Consider the following 18,106-nt stretch of genomic DNA (forward strand, 5'->3'; position numbering starts at 1 on the left):
GGCCACAAAACGTGGGACCTAGGTGGGCTCTCCATAGGTGCCATCGTTTTGCATCTTTGGGGGTGGGAGGGTCACACCATTTTATTTGGCTGCTATCATGGGGTCAGAGCCATAAAGAGTTTGGGAAGTACTGATCTAGAATAAGAACTCTAGTTCTCAGGGTCTGCACACAGATCTGATTAATTGGCTGTTCAGAATTAAATATCCACATTTAGTGTAAGTTGCATATTTCACTTACCCTGAAAACTAGATTGCTTTGTGGCTCTTGAGGACAGGCGCTTCCCCCCTTGATGTAGAGAGGGGAAGGATACTTTATGTCTGTGGGCGGATCTGGTGGAAGCAGGCCTCGAGGCATTAAAGGTTAGTAGGATTAGGGGAGGAAGGATGCCGTGAATGATCTTGAAAGCCAGGCAGGAGCATTTGAATTGAATTCTGGGAAGCACTGGGAGTCAGTGAAGATTAGTTAGGAGTGGGGAGACATGGTCAAATTTGCATTTTGCAAAGATCAGCTTGACTGCAGTATTCTGGATAAGCTGGAGTCTTTGAAGACTTTTTTTGTTAGGCATAAGTAAATGGCATTACAGTAGTCGAGTTTGGAGAGAATGATGGATTGGACAAGGACGGCGAAATGTTTTTGGCGAAAGTAGGATCTTACTTTCCTCAGCATGTGGAGGCTGAAAAAGCATGATTTTGCCAAGGAATTGAGGTGATCGTTGAGGGAGAGAGAAGAGTCAATAATGATGCCGAGGTGCAGAGCAGAGCCTCTGGGTAGTGTGAAGAGGGTGGGCAGGTGTTCTAACTTTGGGCCGAGCCAGAGTAATTTTGTTTTTGATTCATTTAGTTTCATCTGTACCGAGAGGGACCAGGCGTGGAGTCTCATTATGCATGATGTAATGTTCTCATGGAGGTTGATGAGGTTCTGGTCTGTTTCAAGGAGGATAAGGATGTCGTCAGCGTATGTGTAGATTGTTTCAAGGGGGGTAGATTGCTTCAGGGAGGTCATATAAATGTTAAAGGGGATAGGTTGAGGGGTAGCAGATTCAAGAGCAATGTTAGGAAATTCTACTTTATGGAGAGAGTGGTGGATGCCAGGAATGTGCTCCCGAGAGAGGTGATGGAGAGGAAAACAGTGACTGAGTTCAAAGATGCGTGCGATGAACACAGAGGATGTAGAATCAGAAAATAATATTAAATACTGAACCAAGGCCAGTACTGGGCAGACTTGCACGGTTTGTGTCTGTATATGGCCGAGAGGTGATGGAGAGGAAAACAGTGACTGAGTTCAAAGATGCGTGCGATGAACACAGAGGATGTAGAATCAGAAAATAATATTAAATACTGAACCAAGGCCAGTACTGGGCAGACTTGCACGGTTTGTGTCTGTATATGGCCGTTTGGGGGAGGATGGGCTGGACAGGGCTTCAATGGCTGGGAGGGTTTAGATGGGCTGGAGTAAGTCTTAACAGAGATTTTGGCAGTTAGAACCCAAGCACAGTACCGGGTAGAGCTTTGGATTCTTGCCCAGAAATAGTTAAGAAGGAAAAATTTAAAAAATGTAAATTGAATCAGGTTGGGCAGACTGGATGGACCATTCGGGTCTTTATCTGCCGTCATCTACTATGTTATATTACTATTTAATGTATACCTGCAGTATGTAATATTTAAACCAGGATTCGTTTGTCTCTCCTTGCTGTACCACATAAAAATTTAAGTACATGCTAAGCAGCTCACTTTATTCCTATGGGTTTCTTAGCATTTAGCATGTGCTAATCATTAGTACTGTATTTTCACGCATATAACGCACGCGTTATACACGATTTTACAAACCGTGCATAACCTTGCGCGTTATACGCGTGAGCGCGTTTTACAACTTTTTTTTCCAATCCGATCGGCATCCCCCCTGCGAACCGGCATCCCCCCCCCCCCCCCGCTCGCGTCACCCCCCAGCCCCCCCCGGCGATCCTACATCCCCCCAGCACCAAACATCTCTTACCCGATTGGACACCGGCACCAGCACCAATGCACAGGACGTGCCAGTGCCAGTGCCCGAAGATCCTCCCTCGTTGGTTTGGGCTGGGCTGGGCTAGGCTGGGCGGTGCGGTGCAGGAGAGATCCTCCTTCTTCCTGCGCCGGGCTGGACTAGGCTTTGAGCATTTGCGCATGCTCAAAGCCTTCTGGTCTCGCTCTCTATCTCAGAGAGAGCGAGACCAGAAGGCTTTGAGCATGCGCAAATGCTCAAAGCCCAGCCCAAACCAACGAGGGAGGATCTTCGGGCACTAGCACTAGCACGTCCTGTGCATTGGTGCTGGTGCCGGTGCCCAATCGGGTAAGAGATGTTTGGTGCTGGAGGGATGTAGGATCGCGAGGGAGGGGGGGGGTGACGCGAGCGGGGGGGAGGATGCCGGTTCGGAGTAGGCGGGAGGAGGTTTTAGCATGCGCGGTATACGCGTGTGCGCGCTATATTAAATTTTTTTTACATAAATTTGTGTTTCCCGTACGCTATACCCGTGTGCGCGTTTTACATGGGTGTGCGTTATCTACGTGAAAATACGGTACACACTAAATCCATTAGTGTACCTTAGCAAAAGGATCTCAAAGTTCAGAGAGATACCATTAACAATGACTCTTTTATAGCTGCAGTCCAATGTACTCAATGGTGAGATTAGTTGTAACCCTAATACAACTTATTTTTGCAAGCAGAGAGTGCTAAAAATATAACTAATTTGATCAAAAATTTGAATTGCAGTTACACACCCAATTAAAAATTTGTAGTTAATTGCATTTCAACTTTATTTAATATATCAGATCTAATAAAAAAATATCTAAGTAGTTTACAATACATTAATAATATCTAGGGTAGAAAAGGCAAAATTATATAAGGAGACCTATGTTACAATCATGTTTATGAAATAAAGGGAGAGAAGTAATTATCTTCTAAAGGGAGAGGGGAAATGAGAAGTAAGACAAAACAAGTAACATTGCTGTACAAGAATAATGTTAAGCACAAGCAATATCAATATCTTAACTCTCCTCATTTTTAATTGCCGACCCGAGAAGGAGTTCAACAAAACTGACAGTTAACCAGATAGTGGCAATAGTCAACCTGCTGCCCAGCTAGTTAGCTGGATAAAGTTAGGACAGAGATTCAGTCCACAAGGGATGGAATATCGGGGATGGGGGGTGGTTTGCTGACCCCCTCGCTGAAGACCCCTAAGGGCATCCCTTTCCAAAAGCATCCTCCCCCTCCCAAAGACCCCAACCCTTGGCCTAACAAAGATGGTCTGCTGCTCTAGGACAGGGCAGGGAGCAATCCTAGTCACTCTTATTTAAAGATGCATTGGATCTCTAATCAAATTATTTATTTTTACCTTCTCAATAGACAACATTTCAGACAGGAACCCTCCTATTGTGCTATCCTTTAATGTCTTTCTATCCTATATTGACATATAGTTCTCTCCCTTCCCCCTGTACCAGTACGTCTTTATGTCTGATTTTCTGTCTTCCCGATTTTAGAATTAGGAAACTAATAAGCGGCATATCAAATTTTAATAAGACTTGAAACTCCTAATAATGCCAATTCTAGAACCTTGAAGCAGATATGGGAATTACTAGTTTTTGGAATATTTTGAAGATGATGACCGTTCACAATATAAAGAAAACTGATTATTTGTGGAAGTATATGCTATGATTGGATAATGAGGCTATACTTGGGGTCTTGTCCCCCTTTTTTGGCCTCCAGGTCTGGGAGCATATTTTTTCTTCAAATTCAGTGGTTGTGACAAGTATTAAAAATTTCCTTTTACAACATCATTTAATGAGCGACTTTCATATATATTTTAATGCCAATTCTAGATTCAAAATGGCCGTTGTGACCTCTAGCACTTCAAAGTGTCATCTCAATAGCACTTTATATAGCCATAGTCAGCAAAGATCCCTGGAAGCCCCCCCTTTGTTGGTCTATATTTGACATATCATCCTCTCCATCTTATGCTCATTCATCAGATGTTTAACATCTGTTTTAGGTCACAATTTGACTCAAGCGCTGCATCCTCCAGTAGCATACCAGTATGCCATTTTTCCAGGTCAAGTACCTTACCTTCAGCTCAAACACAGGGGTGTCAATGGTTTCTGCTCCATGACGCTTGAAACACCCTATAATAGTGCTGAAGACCTTCTCACGAATTGCCATCTGCTTGGGGTTATAGTCCCTGGTGCCCTGTGATTCAAGAAACGTTACTGCCATAACTATTTCCATACACACTGCCAAGATAGTACATAAAATAGAAAAAAAATGACAAAATCCTGAAGCTAAAAAGGAATTCAGAATACATTTACAAATGTAATATAAATTTTTTTTGGGGGGGTAATCATGCTGGTTCACATACAAGTGGTCAAGAATTTGTAGTGAAAAATGTATTTATTTACTCAGTTTTCTATACTGCTTTCAGAACAGTTTAAATAACTTTATTCAGGTACTTGAGCATTTGTCCCTTTCTGTCCCTGCAGGCTCACAATCTATCTAATGTACCTGGGGCAACGGGGGGATTAACCCCCTATTTTACTAAGGCGCGCTAGCCGATTTAGCATGCTCTAAACGCTAACGTGTCCATAGAATATAATGGACGTGTTATCGTTTAGCGCGCACTAAAATCGACTAGTGTGCTTAGTAAAAGGACTCCTAAGTGACTTGCCCAGGGTCACAAGGAGCAGCGTGGGTTTGAACCCACAACCTCAGGGTGCTGAGGCTGTAGCTTTAACCACTGCACCACACTAGAAACCAAAATATAGTAAAAGTGAGCCAAGTAAAGGACAATCAAGTCATTGTGACATCACTGAGGAGGTTGACTCTTATTGGTGGAATGAGGCATTATGATGTCACAATAGCAGCTCTGGTTATCAGAGGCTGTAACTTTTCACACTATTTATTTATTCAGTTTTCTATACCATTCTCCCAGGGGAGCTCAAGCATTTTTCCCTGTCTGTCCCGGTGGGCTCACAATCTATGTAATGTACCTGGGGCAATGGGGGGATTAAGTGACTTGCCCAGGGTCATAAAGAGCAACGTGGGTTTGAATCCACAACCTCAAGGTGCTGAGACTGTAGCTTTAACCACTGAACCTCTCTAGAAATCAAAATGTAGTAAAAGTGAGCCAAGTAAAGGACAGTCAAGCCATTGTGACATCACTGAGGAGGTTTGGAATGAGGCATTATGACATCACAATACCAGCTCTGGTTATCAGAGGCTGAAACTTTTCACACTATTTATTCATGCAATTTTCTATAACATTCTCCCAGGGGAGCTCAGAATGGTTTACATGAATTTATTCAGGTACTCAAGCATTTTTCCCTGTCTGTCCCGGTGGGCTCACAATCTGTCTAATGTACCTGGGGCAATGGGGGGATTAAGTGACTTGCCCAGGGTCACAAGGAGCAGCGTGGGTTTGAACCCACAACCTCAGGGTGCTGAGGCTGTAGCTTTAACCACTGCGCCACACTCTCCCCCTCTCCTGCCATTAAGAGGACCATTTACCAACAGCATGTGCCAACACCATTAACACTAAACTCCAGGCTACGTTCCTTCTCTCTTGCTGCAACATACGCCTGGAACAGACCGCCTGAGTCAGTTCATCCAGCTCCATCCCCAACAGTATTCAAATCCAGTCTAAAAGGTTGCTTTTAACTCCTCGCTCCCACTCGCTTCTAAAGCACTCATGCCCAAGAAACTCCCTAACCCAGTGGTTCTTAACCTGGGTTCGACCGAACCCCACGGGTTCGGTGAGTCAGTCTCGCGGGTTCGGCGGAGGTCAAAACACACCTCCGACTCATATAGCGCTTCGGTCACGTTCAATCATCTATCAGTTATTCAGTGATTTTGATCAAGACTGATCGTGTACTCGGTTTCTTGATCTATCAATCTGTAACTAACGCCTTATATACATCAATCAATTCCTGATCAAAATTTGTGATTTAACTGATAGATGATTGAACGTGACCGAAGCGCTTATGATTCGTGATGATACGCCCCGCTTGTCCATAATTGGCTGCAGGTGATCACGCAACATCGCTTGGCCTATCTGTGCTGCAGGGGATTTGATGCGCACAGTAGTCGAATTGTAACTGTTGTGATGGTACGTCGTGTGATACCTATCTTAATATTTTAATCCCTTACTAACTATATCGAGCAAAATACGAAAGTGGTCGGACGAATATGTACAAAATGGATTCACATGTATAACGGAACGTGATGGGAGTCAGCGTCCTAATTGCATGATTTGCAATGCCAAGTTGAGTAATTCTAGTCTAGCTCCGGCAAAACTAAGGGAATAAAGAAGGGTTCGGTGAACACGCATCTGAAACTGGTGGGGTTCAGTACCTCCAACAAGGTTAAGAACCACTGCCCTAACCTCGTTTGTCTGTTTGATTGTAAGCGCTTTTGAGCAGGGCCTGTCTCTTCTATATTTTGATGTACAGTGCTATAGAAATAATAAATAGTTGAAGTAATATCTGCAACAAAAAAGGGTCCCATGGCAAATAACATGACAAAGCAATGTTTTTTCAATGCAAGGTCCACAAGCCAAAATTTTTTAAGCACCAGAAAAATCTACTTGCTTTTTTTTTCTCTCTGCCTTCTGCTACTACCGTACTCTCTTGATTTAATTCAATTCATGTTTAGAACCCACTTAATTCCCAAAAACAAACTGGACAGAACTCTAGTTCTTGTGGAAAAAATGTTTGGAGAATGTATTTGAAAAATAAAGAAACAGTAAAATTATCTTTAAATAATGGACATCAGTATGAGCCTTGGTAATACCCCACGTGGAACTAATTGGCTCAGGCAGAAACTCATTAGTGACTAGCACTAGACCTTAAGTCTGAGGGTTACAATTGTAGAACCCACTTAACTATCAAGTTTAAAAGTTAAGTCACAATGAAGATTCAGAAGAATTAAAATAGAAAAAACAAAGAATAAAGAGCACCTGGAGTACTGTGTTCAATACTGGTCGCCGTACCTCAAGAAGGACATGGCGATACTCGAGGGAGTGCAGAGGAGGGCGACTAAACTGATAAAAGGTATGGAAAATTTTGCATACGCCGACAGGTTAAAAATGCTGGGGCTGTTCTCCCTAGAGAAGAGGAGACTTAGAGGGGACATGATAGAAACCTTCAAAATCCTTAAGGGCATAGAGAAAGTGAATAAGGATAGATTCTTCAAACTGTGGGGAGCCACAAGAACTAGGGGTCACTCGGAGAAATTGAAAGGGGACAGGTTTAGAACAAATGCTAGGAAGTTCTTTTTTACTCAGAGGGTGGTGGACACATGGAATGCGCTTCTGGAGGATGTGATAGGCCAGAACTCTGTACAGGGGTTCAAGGAGGGTTTAGATAGGTTCCTGGAGGATAAGGGGATTGAAGGGTACAGATATAACTTGAGGTAGGTTATAGAAGTGGACAGAAACCACTTCACAGGTCGCAGACCTGATGGGCCGCCGCGGGAGCGGACCGCTGGGCGAGATGGACCTCGGTCTGACCCAGTGGAGGCAACTTCTTATGTTCTTATGTTCTTAATTGTTCAATAAATGTTTTTAGAATAACCAGGTTTTTAAAGATTGTCTAAACTGCATATAATTTATTTCCCATATATAGGAGGAGTGTGTGGCGCAATGGTTGGATCTACAGCCTCAGCACCCTGGGGTTGTGGGTTCAAACCCCGCGCTGCTCCTTGTGACCCTGGGCAAGTCACTCAGTCCTCCATAGCCCCAGGTACGTTAGATAGATTGAGAGCCCACCGGGACAGATGGAGAAAATGCTTGAGTACCTGATTGTAAAAACTGCTTAGAAAACCTTGATAGGCGGTATATAAAATCCTAATAAACTTGAAACTTGATAATATCGTAAATTATTCCAAACTTCAGGGATCTTGCTAAATAGTGTTTTATTTTACGTGTTTACAAAAGGCCCCTTTTACAAAGCCATGGTAGCAATTCTGCTGCAGTAAATGCACCAAAGCCCATAGGAACTAAAAGGGCTTTGGTGCAGTTACTGCAGCTTTGTAAATGGGGCCCTAAGTGACAAAGGCATGTAATCGGCCTCATGGATGGAGATGGTGCAGTCAGTGGTTGCTTCAATGGCGCCTGGGGAATTTCTCTCTGGATTTGATGGAGGCCCTTATGCAGATTCCTATTTTTCCACAGCACCGGAAATTTTTGCATTTCCATGTGCTGGAGCAAACATTTCCAGTTCACAGACTTACCAATTGGGCTGGCCATGGCGCCACAGACCTTCAACAAGCTGATGGCTGTAGTTGCAGCACACCTGTGCAGAGCGGATATACCAGTATATCTTCACCTACCTCCAGATAATTCTCCCCTATAAAATCCTCCCCAAATCACCTACCAAGTAAACAGATCCCTGAAATGTATTGTAATCTTACCTACTCCAAATGTAATCTATTTGTTTATATCACACAGTTCAGCACTGTCAATTTGCTAACCAACTTGTAAATCCCCTCGGAATCTTTCCAGCTAGATCTCCTCTGTTGTTAAAAAAAAAAAAAATAAGTGTATCTTCACTGGAAAATGTCCAGCCAAATCTTTTGTAATCCGCCTTGAACTGCAAGGTATAGGCGGAATAGAAATCCGTAATGTAATGTAATGTAATGTAATTAACTGCAGTTCTCAGTACCAGACAAACCTACTAGGTAACTTGGACACAAGACCACAGAGCATTCTAAAAACAAGCGCAAGAACTTTAAATTTGATCCTGGCTTGGACAGAGAGCCAGTATAAACCGACAAATATGGTGCAATATAATCAGATTTACCTCCTAGTATCAATTTTGCAGGAACATATTGTACCATTTGCAATCTTTGTAATTATTTCACTGCTGGTCTTAAACATATAATACAACAAACCAGTAATGAAAGTAGACTAGATCACAAGTTGTAAATACTACCACCCAGTTCTTCTGTAAATGATGCCTAAATCGGCCGGCACCTAGAAAAATGTGGTCCTAAAAAGTTTTGGTTTTAGGAATCAAAGCAGTTGCAGCAGCCTCATTTGTGGCACACACTTGTCATACCAAGATGCGTGGGCTCACCCTGATCCTGATAGAGGGTGAGCCTTTGCCCCAGCTGATGCTAGCAGAGGTGGATTATGTGGTTGATGCTCTCTACGACATCATCAGAGTCATGAGCAAAGTCTTGGCTTATTCCATTTCAGCCCGCAGAATGCTCTTAATCAGGCAACGGGCAGATTTCCACCTCCAAGGCTACCCTCAGCAGACTCCCTTTCAGATGTTGTTCGGCATGGCAGATCACCAGCCAAAATCTCTGCCCGACAGCAGACTGTGAGCCTCTACAGGTTCTAGGTGGTCTAATATTTGTAATTCCAAACACTTTCAACGGTACTCGGGAGGAGCCTCAGCTTAGAGATCCTATCAGGGAGCATGGCAGAGATTCACAGGACCTAGGTGAAGCCATGCCTCTGGTTCTCATCCCGCTTCAACCTCCAAGTAAGTACAGCAACACCAAGGCTGAAGCCTTTGCCCTGAGAATAAATGGAAGGCCTTTGGCATATGCAGAGATCTGGGCACAGTTCTCATCAGACTGCTGGGTTCTGGAGATCATTTGGGGAGAGTACAAACTTGAATTTGCTCATCCCTTAACAGACTGGTTTGTGGACTCCCTAGTAGGGCACCCAGAAAAGTCATGAGGAGTCTTAGCAACAATACAGAAACTTGTAGAAAGTGGGATCATAGAACCAGAGCCGCCAGAAGAATCAGGCTCGGGCAGATATTCACCCTCGAGAAGAGAAGACTGCGAGGAGACATGATAGAGACCTTTAAAATACTAAAAGGATTTGACAAAATAGAGCAAGAAACATCGTTATTCACATTGTCAAATGTGACTCGGACAAGAGGTCATGGACTGAAACTGAGGGGCACCAGGCCCAGGACAAATATTAGGAAGTTCTGTTTCGCACAACGAGTGGTGGACGCATGGAACGCTCTCCCTGAGGAGGTCGTGATGGAGACCAGCATTCTGGGATTCAAGAGCAAGTTGGATGCACACCTTCTTGCAAATCACATTGGGGGATACGAGTAAACAAGGTTTCTCAGCAGGGAACACCTGGCTTGGCCTCCGCGGGTGCGGGTCGCCGGACTGGATGGACCTGGAGTCTGATCCGGCGAAGCCATTTCTTATGTTCTTATATACTTCATAATGCCAAGAAAGGCTCAGAAGATTGGAGATCCATCGTAGATCTCACACATATCAATGAGGCCCTGAAGGTTCCACACTTTCACAAGGAGACAGTGCGGTCAGTAATTGCGGCAGGGTCATCTTTGGACTCGTCGCTTTCCTTTTCCTCTCATATCCAAGACTGCCAAAACTTGACAAGTTTCCAAGTTTTATTAAAAATTTGATCAGTCGCCTAGACACAGTTTCAAGGCGACGAACAATAAAAAACAACCAATAGGTTTAATTTTTGATTTTACAAAGACCAACACTTAAGGACTTACAAAACAGACTGAAGACAATAGGGAAAAAGGGGAAGAACTACAATATAAAAAAATCGGAAAGAACATAAACGGGAAGAAGACAAGGAAGGGGAGCAAATAGTGTCCAAAGTTCTGCTTTTTCTATAATATTGCTAAAATCCGTCCTTTCCTTTCTGAATACTCTGCCAAAACCCTCATCCATGCCCTCGTCAGGATTACTACAATGTGCTTCTCACTGGTTTACTGCTGTGCTGTCTCTCTCTACTTTAATCTGTTCAGAATGCTGCTGGATGCCTCATATTCCGCCAGGGGTCATAATGCCCACATTACTCCTCTGCTCCCAGTTCATCTCCGCATACGATTCAATCTCATCAAGTGTCCTCGCTCTGCGGCTCCTCAGTATCTCTCCTCTCTTGTAACTCCCCTCTGGGAACTCCGTTCATCAGACAAGTCCCTCCTCTACCGCCAACTCCCGTCTCTGTCCTTTCTACCTTACTGTACTGCATGCTTGGAACAAGCTGCCTGGCTCGCTACATCGGACTCTGTCTCTGGCAGTATTCGAAGCCAGACTAAAAACCCACTTATTCGAAGCTGTGTTTAAACACTGATCCAACCATCATATCTGTCTGTCATCCCCTTAATAGTCCCCTATCACCTTCAGCCTCCTCTGTGTTTATGTCATAATTAGGCTGTAAGCTCTTCTGAGAAGGGACCGTCTCCTGCATGTACAATGTACTAGACCCACAGGAGATTATTACCCTCCAAGTTCCAGAAATTGCAAGCACAAGCTGACAACAAGAAGAGCCACAGCGAGTTTCTCCAAGAGTAGCAAACCCTGTAGCCCCTCTGCTGGTAACTGTGGTGCATATTCTTCACTTTGTGCTCCAGTGGAGTCAACCAACAAAACACCTTCAGGGGAAACAACCATTATACCCTGGCCCAAGCTAGACTCCTCCGAATATGGTGCCCTACTGTCATAGGAGTATGTAGAGACAGTCCCACCAAAGCTGATCCAGCTCCCTTGACCATTAGCATGCTCTGGCTCTTCCCCCCTTTGCCAACAATCTGTGTTACTGGAGGAAATTTTGGGGTCCACTGGGCTAACTGAAACCTTGCGTTTATGCTAGGGCTCTCCCTAAGTCCCAGCTCAGCCAAATCATCCAAATTCAGCGATGGCTGCACAATGGAATATTTTCAACAATGTTGTGATTGTTTATGTAGAGTAGTCTCTATGTGCAAAACATTTAGTCAAATAAACACTAATGAGGAGCACAGAAGTACAAACCTGTAAAAACAAACAAACCCAAAAAACCCCACCTCTGCAAAGGAAAAAAAATGGAGACTGAGAAATTGAAATTGTCTCATTCAAAGTAGATCAGAATAGCACCAAAAGAAGCAAATGCTTTTTGTATGCGAGATAACTCTACAGCAGGCAGAAGAAAACAGATACTATGCAAAATTAAATGTTATATATATTTGGTTTTTTTGACTGTAGGAAACAAGACATAATTAAAATTTAAGAAAAATGGGATTCCAGTAGTATTATGCTAAGAATCACTATATACCTTTGGAGTTTTGAGAACAAACTTATGTTTCCCTTCATCGGACTGACGTTGAGCTTTCACTTCAATTAGCTTTGCAACCTCCTCCACAACCTAAGTGCAATAACAACAAATAATTAGAATGTATCACCCCCTAGAGGAGGAGTTCAAGTTCAAGTTTAATAAGATTTGTTATCTACGCAATATCATATATTTCAATGCGTATTACAATTTTCCAATGCACACAATAAAAAAAAAAAAGGGTGGACTAAATATGACATTGCATACGAATCATGTATGTTCTAATACAAACTGATACAGAAAGGGTAAAAGGGATGGACTACAGTCTTTAATAATAATAATAATAAAAAAAGAAACATTTAGGGAGGAACATATAGCAGTGATTCCCAACCCTGTCCTGGAGGAACACCAGGCCAATCGGGTTTTCAGGCTAGCCCTAATGAATATGCATGAGAGAGATTTGCATATGATGGAAGTGATAGGCATGCAAATTTGCTTCATGCATATTCATTAGGGCTAGCCTGAAAACCCAATTGGCCTGGTGTTCCTCCAGGACAGGGTTGGGAACCACTGACATATAGGATGGGATCACATAAAATTCATTAGGATCTGAAGATTTTATGTTTGGGAGGTTAAGCTGTCTATGTATTGAATGCATCCTTATACAGGAAGCTTTTTAAGGAGCGCTTGAATTTTTCTAAGGATGGTTCATTACGTAGGTACAGTGGTAAGTTGTTCCGCAGCTGAGAAAATGGTAGATCTCCTGCTCCCTATTATATTTAGAGAAGGAATAGTTAGTAAATATGTTAATATGGTATACCACTTACTCATATAGAGAATAGTTACCACTTAATATAACACATCCACTGCGTAAGTATCTTAGTCTTTTTCAGGGAGAAGGGCCTCAGATTCGGAGCACACGCGTAGTCCTATCATGGACTCGACTATCAGCGTATTTTTATAGCTCTAGCTTTTTAGTCACTATATTTAACTTCTATTTAAGAAAAGTTTCAAAAAATTCAATTGGGGTAAGGGCCTATGACTGGAGCATGGAGCTATAAAAATACGCTGATAGTCGAGTCCATGATAGGACTACGCGTGTGCTCCGAATCTGAGGCCCTTCTCCCTGAAAAAGACTAAGATACTTACGCAGTGGATGTGTTATATTAAGTGGTAACTATTCTCTATATGAGTAAGTGATATTTAAGAACATAAGAACATAAGCATTGCCTCTGCTGGGTCAGACCAGGGGTCCATCGTGCCCGGCAGTCCACTCCCGCGGCGGCCCCCCAGGTCCATGACCTGGAAGTGTTCCCTACCTAACCTAAAATATCCATACCCCATTCGCTCAATGTCCTGTAAGGTAACTCTATCTGTACCCTGTTATCCCCTTCGCTTCCAGGAAGTCATCCAGTCCCTTTTTGAACCCCAGAATTGTACTCTGTCTTATCACCTCTCCGGGAAGCGCGTTCCAGGTGTCCACCACCCTCTGAGTGAAGAAGAACCTCCTTGCATTCGTTATGAATCTGTCTCCTCTCAGTTTTTCTGAATGACCTCTTGTTTTAGTTGCCCCTGCTAGTCTAAAGAATCTGTCCCTCTCCACCTTCTCTATGCCTTTCATGATTTTATAAGTTTCTATCATGTCCCCTCTCAGTCTCCGCTTCTCCAGGGTAAAGAGCCCCAGCCTGTCCAACCGTTCGGCATATGAAAGGTTGATTATATTTAGTCAATATGGTATACCACACAGTAATCCATATATTTAATGAACAAGCAAAGGACGTGTTTATGAATGCACTTTTTGTCTTCCCAAACTTGTCCTAGTGACTCCAAAGCTAGTCAGGTTTACAGGATACCCATGATGAAGATGCATGAGAAAACCTACTTACACTGAAGATCTAATGCCTGATTTATTTATTCAAATTTTCTATACCAGGAGAACTCAGAACAGTTTTACATGAACTTATTCAGGTGCTCAAGCATTTCTCCCTGTCTGTCCTGGCAGGCTCACTAATGCACTAAAATGCAGCATTTCTCATCAGTTTTTGGCCTTGTACAAATGTTTGCTACCCAATTAAGCTGGCTAGCAAAGTTTTACATGAAAATTTGCTACTATTTTGTGCAAGGAATATATACAGTATTTTTCAAATTTAACTACAACTTAGTACTGTTTAGATTCTTTCAGGAAAAAGAGATAAAAAAAATATTAGCAGTTAATAGCGACATATGCAGCTGGCAGTAGGATTTCATTGAACTGTTAAAGGACTTTTGGAACCAAAAAAGATTAAGAACCCTTGTTCTAAACTCTCCTTGGGCATCCATCTAAGACAAACCCCCTTCTATGCCACTGCCTCACACCACACCTATCATCCTTGCTATGTACCCGATACCTCACTTTATTCTTCTGAACCACCCACTGCCCCAATGTGCACTCGACACCCATCCCTAGATCTGACACATCCTATATCAGGCATCTGCATCACTGCTCCAGATACTGACATCCCCCATGCACATACGGTATATTTCCATATATATCACACCACTGCTGTGCCCCCAACCTATAACCTGCCTGAGAATTTCACTAGCCTCCCCACATATACGTTCTTGTCTAACCATTCCTGTTGGGAAAGCTCTAATTTGGATCCATCCCCTGTTACCTTAGGGGACATAGTGTTAGAGGCCCTTCTTAATTTCATTACCTGGGACCTACTCAGTCCTATGAGGTCCACAGGCTGGAAAGTTTTTCTACTTGTGGGTCTAAAGCCCATGTAACTGCTGCGATCAGTTGCTGGAGTTGTCCCTCTGTAAATTCTGTAAGCTCCTGGTAAGGCCGTGCTCACCATCTTGCCTTCAGAGCCACGGCTTTTGTCTTTAAGATTTTTGCACCTAGAGAATTTGTTGACTGAGGCGACCTTCAGAACCAGAGATCAAGAACAACGGATGTCATTGGTGGAAGATGCTGCCCATGCGGTCTTAGGAACAGTGCAGAGCTTGGAGTCCTGGCTCAGAGACTGCAAAGCCAAATTGGACGATTTTCAACAAAGATCTCAGCGAAACAATTTCCATCTCATTGGCTTCCCAGACCACCTACCTACAAGATCAGAAGTTGGGCTCTATATTGGAAGAGTAGCTTATGCAGGAGTTACCGTTGCCACCTGCTATGGACTCATTTTGTCTGGAACGAGCCCACTGGGAGACAAACTGGCGGACACCAGAAGTCAAGAATAGTTCTCAAAAAAACTTCATAATTAAAATCAACACAAGGAAGAATTATTGCAGTTATAAATCAAAGAGAGATTCTTTGCAATTTGGACATCAGGTGAAGATTTTTCAGGACTATTCTTTGGTGTTGCAGGAGAATAGATGCCAATATCACCCGCTCTGTGTGGCTCTAGTGGAGAAAGATATATTTTTTCTGTTTCTTTACCCGGCGCTGTTGAAAATTCAATTTAATGGTCTCTGAGACTTTGGAGGATGCTAAGCGCTGTGTATGCAAGCTCATCTTACCAGAGGCCTCTGCAGATCCTTAATATTTCACTGTGTTTGGGCTACTTGCACCTATAATTTTCTGTTCGAGTATGTTAGATCTGTACAGATTTATTATTGACCTCTGTTGCCCATGTTACTAAATGGCTCGATTTTGTTTGATTGCTTGCATAATTGCTTTGACTAAACTGTAGATGCACAGGGGGTGGTGGGGGGTCCCCTGACACGCGTTCTCACGTTCCTACTCATGGAAGTGAGGATGGATGGTGGGTTTCATGGAGAATATGGGATTCAGTTGGGGTTCTTTTGGAATGGTTTGGGGAGGGATACAAAGAGGGAGGGTATTTGGGAAGGCTGACCAGAAACAATATTTAAAGGAGTTGTAGTATTCTCTCATGTATCTTCCCAGAAAGATTGGTAGTCTTATGGGTCTTGGAAGATTTTTTGTACTTCCTTCTTTGCACCATGGGATACTGTAGGCAGGAGTAAAGGCTGAGCACCTCTGTCTCTTTCTCACTTAGCATTGCTCTCACTATAGCTTTGATCTTGGGGTACCATTTATTTAGATTTATATCCCATTCTCCCCTAAGAGCTCAGAACGGATTACAGTTTATATTCACAGCATTACATAATAGGGTTTACATACAGTGTGTTGCAATATATCGTCATATAGGATTACTTACCGATGCTGGTGAAGGGTTGAGGGAGTAACTGGGCAAAAAGGTAAGTTTTTACAGCTTTTATAAAGTTAAGAAGTCCCTTAAGGGCTTTGCTATGAGGAGGTAGGCTGTTCCAGAGGTTTGGTAAGAAATGGGAATAGGATTGTTTCCAGGCTGTCTGAAGTTGGAGGGAGTGTCCTGATGGTGTATGTAGGCGAATTTCATCTTGGGAGCATAGTGTTCTCTTTGGGGTGTAGAGAAGTTTGTCTGAGAAGTATTTGGGTGTCATGTTGTAAAGGGATTTATATGTGACACTGGGCCTTTGAAAATGCGTTTGGTTATGGGCAGTCAGTGGGCCGATATCAGTGCTAGAGAGACTGAATCATGGCTTTTAGGTTTTTCAGTTGTCTTATTGCTGCATTTTTTAACTCGCTGAAGTCGTTTCCATGATCATATTATTACCTGGAATGTGAGAGGCATAACTTCTCCGATAAAAAGATCTAAAATCCTCTCAGCTCTTAAGAGGCATAATGTGGCTATCACTTGCCTAAAAAGAAACCCAACTGACAGATGCAGAGCACCAGAAACTTTAAAAGAGTTGGGTTGGAGAATTATATTATTCTGGAGGCAGGAAGGGAGGGGTGGTGGTGCTGAATCATAATAAGACACTGTCCTGCAAAACTGAGCTCCTGGCCAAAGATGAGGAAGGGTGATATCTATTGTTAAAATTGAGACTGAATGGAGTGGACATTACATTGTTGGTAGTGTATGGCCCTAATCAATTAGATAGGAATTTTTATAAAAACCTGCTCAAACTTTGCCACCCTCATCATTTGGATAATCTTGTTGTTGTGGGAGACATGAATGCAGTAATGGACCCAGTGCAGAACTTTTCCAGCAGTGCAGTGGTGGGGAGTAGGGCCAGTTTAACTTTGCTGGAATCCTTTGCCTCTGCTTTGCAGTTAGTAGATACCTGGAGAACGCTTCATCCTAGTAAAAAAGGACTATAGTCTAGGGCTCATGGTACTTACTCGAGATTGGATTATATTTTTGTAAGTCAATCTTTTTTTCCATCATTATCTGCGGCTCTGAAGAGATCTCTGATCATTGTATGGTATGGGTAGATATGGGAGAAGCCCAGCGAGGCTGGCTGTTTCCTGCTTATTTATACAGGGGATCACTATTTCAATAAATACCTCCAGGGGCAGCCACTCTTATTTTGGTCAAAGGCCAAAGCTGCAATGTGTGGCCATATTATTGTTTACACGAGTGCCAGGAATAGAAGGCTGGCACAGGGTGTTCTAAACTTAGAAGCGTACTTGTAGCAACATAAAAAGCAATTTATTAGACATCCCACTAGGTTAATAAGGAGAGCTTGTAGGTTACTCAGGTAGCGCTGGACTTACTCATACATAAACATACCACCAGAATGCTTCTTTTCCACAGAAGCAAATTTCACAGATATGGCAACAACAGCGAGAAAATATTACACTTGGCTAGGTACTAAGGCAGTCGTGGCACTGTGAGCCCCAGATGGGCAAACTGTTACTCAGTCAACAGAAATAGCAAAATCCGTTTGTTCAATGTTTTCAGTCCCTTTAGGCTGCCAGTTTTGTCTTATTTGGAAGCTTCTGGACTCCCTAAGGAATAGCCTGGTGCACTGCCCTTTGAATTCAAAGCTACAACAGGCGGTGCACTCAATGGGTTTTCTAGCGAGTTTTATAAGCAGCTGCATGGTTTGGTAGTGTGGCATCGATATCTTTCTTATCCAAACCAGGTTTATCACCAGAAGAGAAAACAGTTTACACGCTAATCTCTCTAATAAATGTGGACATTAAAATTCTGTCCACCATTCTGGATAGTAAGGAAAGCAATCGGTTTGTAATGTGTGGAAATTGTTGTTGG

General features: G+C 43.0%; 1 protein-coding gene across 2 annotated transcripts in view; it reads right to left on the bottom strand.

The window, feature by feature from the left end:
• LOC117351800 (histidine--tRNA ligase, cytoplasmic-like) overlaps positions 1–18,106 on the bottom strand; it is a 51,107-nt gene that overhangs the window by 25,158 nt on the left and 7,843 nt on the right. For both annotated transcript variants that reach the window (XM_033927618.1, XM_033927619.1), the window contains exons 2-3: positions 12,063–12,152; positions 4,097–4,216 (exon numbers count right to left, since the gene is read on the bottom strand). In XM_033927618.1, coding sequence (XP_033783509.1) covers positions 4,097–4,216; positions 12,063–12,152 — 210 coding nt within the window. The remainder of the gene's footprint in view (positions 1–4,096; positions 4,217–12,062; positions 12,153–18,106) is intronic.

Source organism: Geotrypetes seraphini, chromosome 18 (assembly GCF_902459505.1).
Source record: "Geotrypetes seraphini chromosome 18, aGeoSer1.1, whole genome shotgun sequence".
Lineage (NCBI taxonomy): Eukaryota > Metazoa > Chordata > Amphibia > Gymnophiona > Dermophiidae > Geotrypetes > Geotrypetes seraphini.